The sequence below is a fragment of the Propithecus coquereli genome, unplaced genomic scaffold (assembly GCF_000956105.1).
Source record: "Propithecus coquereli isolate 6110/MARCELLA unplaced genomic scaffold, Pcoq_1.0 Scaffold128, whole genome shotgun sequence".
NCBI classification, from domain to species: Eukaryota; Metazoa; Chordata; class Mammalia; order Primates; family Indriidae; genus Propithecus; species Propithecus coquereli.
Window position 1 is genome coordinate 862390 of NW_012136969.1, and position 5966 is coordinate 868355.

General features: G+C 52.6%; 1 protein-coding gene across 1 annotated transcript in view; it reads right to left on the bottom strand.

Moving 5' to 3' along the window:
• Positions 1-2902: 2902 nt before the first annotated feature.
• Positions 2903-5966, bottom strand: part of CORO2A (coronin, actin binding protein, 2A) — a 25329-nt gene continuing 22265 nt past the window's right edge. Inside the window, exons 8-11 of the mRNA XM_012638309.1 lie at positions 5397-5509; positions 5009-5099; positions 3747-4021; positions 2903-3356 (exon numbers count right to left, since the gene is read on the bottom strand). Of these exons, the coding sequence (XP_012493763.1) occupies positions 3225-3356; positions 3747-4021; positions 5009-5099; positions 5397-5509 (611 nt within the window). The 3' untranslated portion in view covers positions 2903-3224. The remainder of the gene's footprint in view (positions 3357-3746; positions 4022-5008; positions 5100-5396; positions 5510-5966) is intronic.

Here is a 5966-nt window from a genome sequence, read left to right on the forward strand (position 1 = left end):
GGCCTTTGTGCATTGTTGTGGTTTGGTGGAATCTCTTGCAGTAGTTCCTGTTAAAAGGGAAATCGTGGGTGATACCCCACCCCCACCCTGCCCTTTGTGGCCTCCTGGCTCCATTTAGTTTGGTTTTGACGTAAGTGACTCTACTTTGGTACTGACAACTTTCACATCCCCAACCCCAGACTCCAGTTGCCACCAGACTAAAGTCTCAGCTCTCACTTATAATTAAGACCTTTGGTCCTGGCCCTGTCTATGCTCTTCTACCCTTTGCTTGTTCCAGACTGGGGAACATGCAATTTAACCTGCTTGGAACATTCTTCTACTCCCCAGATGTCTTTGCCCTGCTTACTCCTACTTACACTTCAGGTTTCCACCTATCACCTCCTCCAGGAAGCCGTCCCTGCTTCTCCTCCTAAAGCAGCCCACACCCGCCCTAACCTGGCCTTTCCCATTCCCCCAGCCATAAGAGAAAACTCTGCAGAGGGTAAGGACTATGTCTGTCCTACCTGTTTTCCAGCCTGGTGTCTGGCCCAAACAGCAGGTGCTTACTTGGTATTTGTGGAACAAATCAAGAAGAGGGAAGCTCTATGTAGTAAAATTTCTAGCCAGATGTTTATTATTTTGTTCAATTCTTTCCATTGCACGATTCCACAGCTATTTATTTTCACTTTTCTTTCTTTCTTTTTTTTAATTTTTTTTAAAAAGCTATGAAGAATTTCAGAAACAACATTAAAATGATCATTCAAACTGTTTCAGGCACGGCTTCATATTAAAAGCATAGATTGATTTCTAACTTCCTGTTACCCTCTATGATACAATCTCAAGTTTTGTTCCAGGAAGCACAATTATTGTAGAGCTAAGGTGGATATCTGCCAGAGCTCATCTCCAAGTGCTGTCCTCATTCTCGGAAAGTTCCTGAGTCAACAGAAAGGGGGTTCCCAGCGTATGGGGTAAGGAGATGGGTGCACACTCAGCTGATTGGCGGGCCCTGCAAACGCTGGGCAAGCCCACTTCATCAGCTCAAGAACATAAACAAAAATGTAATTTTAAAAAAAGATGGCTTAAAAAAATATCTGATAAAAATTACCTCTCCCTCTCCCTTGCTGTGAAATAATTTAAATAATTTATTTTAGATGTAAAAATAAAAAAGAGAAAACAAGTTTGTTCAGACACCTGTGTCCTGTTTTTAAGTGTGAGGTCTGGGTCCTTTGGGGGTAGGAAGAGCCCGCGGAGGGATGGCTGTGCAGAGGCATGCTGGGAAACTCTCTCGATGCAACCTTACCTCCACCACTTGGCGGCCAGTGACCTTGGACATCATGTTTCTGCACTTCTCTGAAGCTAGTCTTCCCTTCTGAACACGGGCATTAGAATGCCTCTGTGACCTGGGTTAGAGTAGCATGTGTCAGTGAGTGGAGGTGGGAGGGCTTTGTAAACTGTGAAGTGCTGGTCACAAACGAGGTGGGAAAGGTAACCCCATCCAGTGCAGCTCTGCTTCCCTGACAGTGCCTGGGATTTGGCCTTTTGCTCCAGAGCACACTAAGGCAAGGTTGGCTGGAGCTTCAGACAGGAGTGAGTCCCAGTGACTGAGTAATGGCTGGGGGTCACAGAGAGCTTGGGGGAGGGCTTAGGACACTTCTGGACTTTTTAGGAGCGACCAGCCAGGACATAAGATTCAGCTTCGGCTGGTCCAGGATGGGGCCTGGGCATCGGTATTTCTGAATGTCCCAAAAGGGATTCAGCTTGGGTTGAAACCCACCAGGCTAAGTGGCCTCCTGCAGTCCGCATCTCAGCTCCAGAATCACCCCATGCAATGGAGAAAACTTATCAACTGCCCCTCCTCAGTGAGGAGGGATGAATGTCACTTCTAATCATTCCCAGTCTCTTGTTGAGCTGTTGTACTGACCACTGAACTTTAGAGCAGGGCTTGGAATACAGATTCATTAAGGAGGGATGAAGAAAAACTTTTGGGCCAGAAGGGAACTTCAGGGCCACCAGGTCCTACTTATCTAGTGTAGTCATCCCTTTCCAAAAGCCCTCCCAGGTAGGTGGCCATACGCTTTGTTGGCATGCTTCCAGTGCTGGGGGCCCCCTCCCTCCTGGCGGTGGGGGGAGTTCATCTGTTAACCCAGGCTGAAATCTGCCTACATAGTCCTGCAGGAGGCGGGCTGTGTACCTGAGGGCTTTGGTAGTGGCAGTCAGCAGTCACCGACACAGCTTGGAAGTCTGCATGCCCATATAAGGGACAGCATCTACCCACATCTGGCTGCTTCTGGTAAGAGAGGATGCTCTTGACTTCCTATCTGTGCTCTGGAAGTTGGCTGAATCCCCAGTCTAGCCCTTTGCCAGTATTTGTGAGTTTCCACAGCAAAACCAGTTTATTACCCACCCCGCAGGTCATTTTCCTCGAGGTCTTGGATAGCAGATCCTGTAGAGAGCAGCTTTTTCGGGGTCCCCCTTGTTCAGATGGAGAAATTGAGACCAGAGAGGAAAGGAATTGCAAGAGCTCCCTGAGCAAAGCGGGGCATAGCAAGGCCAGACCAACGGATTCCTGCTCTGTGGGCTGAGAGCTGCATCACACCCAAACAGCAGACAGACAGACCCAAGGAGACCAGGACCTCAGCCCAGCCTTGCCATGAAACAAATCTCACTTGCTTCTTTCTGGGCCTCAGTTTCCCCACCTGTAAAATGAGGGAGTTGGGCCAGGTCACTGGCTTTCAAACTTCTAAAATTTTTTTTAGTAGCAGAATTATGTACTATTCCACAGCAGCCCAACCTATGAAACGGACAGAAGGGGAGCTGTCTGGTTGGAACGGGGTGGGGAGCAGGGAGACACAGCCTTCCCGCTCAGTCTCCGCCTAATATATGGGCCACAGTTTGAAAATCACAGGCAGGCTCATCTCCTAGGTCCTTCCAGCTCTAACTTTTTACAATGTTCTTCCCCTTGAGAAGTTCTAGCTCATCGTGGACCCTTAACACAGAATTAAACAGAAGGCAAGTTATCATCTAAAAACAGAGTCAATTCAGACACTTGTTGCAAGAAGGCAAATAGAAAAACGGCACCACGTCCCACTGGAATCTCTTTCAACGACTGAGAGTCTTGTTTTCTGATAAAAAAAAAAAAAAAAGTAGAAATAGTGGTTGTTCTTGGGGGGACTTGTGGTTTGGTTCTGGACCTCCCTACGGAGCCAAGTGGTGTCCCTGAGGGCAAGGAGGGCAGAGGTCTCTGCTCAGAACTGCTCGGAGCGCATCCGTAAGTTTTTGATCTCCAGTTCCAACTGTTTGGCCTGGACCTCTCTCTGGGTCACCAGCTCCCGCAGCCTTCGGATCTCCTCCTGTTGCCGGTAGAACATCTGCAGCAGCTGGGAAAGCAGAGATCAGAGGGCAAGATCACCGGGGTGTCCTGGGACATGATGGGGCAGGATCTCGCTCTGTCACCTGGGCTGGAGTGCAGTGGCATCATCATAGCTCACTGCAACCTCAAACTCCTAGGCCCAAGCAATCCTTCTACCTCAGCCTCCCAAGTAGCTGGGACTACAGGTGTGAGCCACCACACCCAGGTAATTTTTTTTTTTTTGTAGAGACAGGGTCTTGATATTGCCCAGGCTCTGTTTGTTGAATGAATTAACAAAGCAATTAGGCCAGGCCGCACCTGGTTATTCCCACCCTCATTTTCTCCCTCCCTCCGTCTCAGCCCTGATCCCCCACCCCCAGCTGTCCCCTGGGAAGGCCCACTCCACCCTCGTTCACACCTCGTTCTCTGTCTTTGGTGGGGGGCATTCAAAAATGTCAAAGCCGTTTGTGAGCCAGGATTTCTTCTCCTCCAGCCTGCGTTCTGCTGCCCACCTTGGTGCCTTCTCCTCCAGCAGGGAGGGAGGCCTCCAGCCATCTTCTGTAGCCAGCTTTTCTGTCTGGTCCAAGGGCTGGGACGAGGCCGGGGCCACAGAGTTGAAGACGGGTCTCTCTGGAGGCAGTGGCCGGGGGCTCAGCAGCTCAGAGCCGGGCCTAAGGGTCACCAGGACTGGCCCTGGGAGGGAAGCAAAGAGCTGTGTGAGGACTGGGTGCCCACGAGCAGATGGGCAGGGGGTGGCACAAATACAGGCAGGCATGCAGAGCCACATAGAGAGCCATGCAGAGCCAAGCGGACACACACAACAGGTGTAGGAGATGCAGCCACACGCAGACAGGCACAAAGCCGCGGACCAGGGCAATCGCATACAAATACCCATGTGTGCAACTATCGAGGTGGAGCTCAGTTTGTAGGAACAGCACGTGCATGCACGCGAGCTGCCCGCAGGTGAAGCCTGGTCCTTCCTTTGTAAGGACCGTCTCACCCACATTGCACGCTCCATCTACCGAGTCCATTAGTTCTCCCAGCACCCCGGGAAGCAGGGAAGGCTGGCATCATGGTTGCCAACGAGGAAACTGAGGCCCAGGGAGGCGTAGACCTATCTAAGGGTTATTCCAAACTGGGACCTGCCTGACTCTGCTCTTTTGCCCCTAGGCAGAGGCTCTTCCAGGCCACCAAGGAGGCCCCTCAGCCACTGGGCTGGGTCTCTGGAGAGGGAAGGGAGCAGCTGGGGTGGGGGTAGGAGCACACATCACCCTGCTTCCACTTGGCTGCCCTCTTGTGGCCTGAACCACTGGGGAGGGGGCTGCTGCAGGCAGAAGGCCTGGGTGGGGCTTGCTGCCTAGAGGGCCTCTTGGGTCGGGGGATGGGCAGGGGGAGTCTGGCTGAGACAGTCCAGGCGCCGTGCTCAGCCCCGTGGGGTAAGGAAGTTTTCCATGGGGCAAAGTCTTTTGAGTTGGAGGGAGTTTTCTGAGCCACTTGGGTCAAGCTCCCTGCCTTCCTGGACCCATATATGACCACCCTCGCCACTGGGGACTGACTGTCAAGGAGGGCCCGGCCTCTGAGAATAAAAATACAGCCCAAACCCCTCTCAGCTGCCTGGAGCCACTGAGCACCCCAGGTTCCCACCACATTTGCCCAAGGCCCTTTCTCCCTCTTCCTCACCTCTGTTCATCCCATTGAGCCACTCCTGGGCCGTCAGGGAGGGCTGGGCCCCTGCTGTTGGGGGGTAGATGTCCTCTTGGTAGGATTCCGACTGCCGGAGAAGTCCAGAGGTGAGGGGGTGGTAGGGCAGGCTGCCCAGATCAGGAGGACCCTTAGAGCCAGGGGTCTAGGCTCTCCCCAACCCCTGCTGAGTTGGGGAAACCAAGGCCCAGAGAGTGAAGGGACTTGCCCAAGGTCACACAGCAGCTCAGGAGCAGAGGTGGGGTGAGACACAGGACTCCTGAAGCTCTGGACTATGGGCTCCAGGCTCTGGCACCCTGACACCCTGGGTCTGTCTTCTCCAGGACGGGTTCCTGCCTCCCTCCCAGATGGCCCCTACCCCCCTTACCCGCCTGGGCACGATCATGGATACGGGCTCGATGAGGCTTTTGGTTGTGATTAGCTTATAGAAGCGGAAGATCTCGCAGGAGGACACGTCGAGGCCTCTCTTTGGCATCACACCTGCAGGCAGACAGCCAAGGAGGGCCAAGGCCAGGATGCACACCTGGCTATGAACAGAGACTGCCCCTCCCGCCGTCCTTCCCTCAACAAACAGCCCATGGACAGATACCTGCACTGGGCTGGGCCCCGTGCCGGGGAAATGGAGCTGAAATAATCGGACTCTGTCTCCACCTTGGAGGGTTTAAATTATTTCAGTGGACTTTTATAGGCAGTTTGCTCTGCTCAAGGCTCCCTGTCTCCACCTCCACAGCTCCTGTGACCCAAACGCTCCTAATATAGCCACACCAGCTCTCTTCTGAGTAGTTAGCAGGGCTTATCTTTCCCCAGTCCTTTACTTTTTTCTTTTTTTTTTTTTTGAGACAGAGTCTCACTGTGTTGCCCGAGCTAGAGTGCCGTGGCGTCATCCTAGCTCACAGCAACCTCAAACTCCTGGGCTCAAGCAATCCTTCTGCCTCAG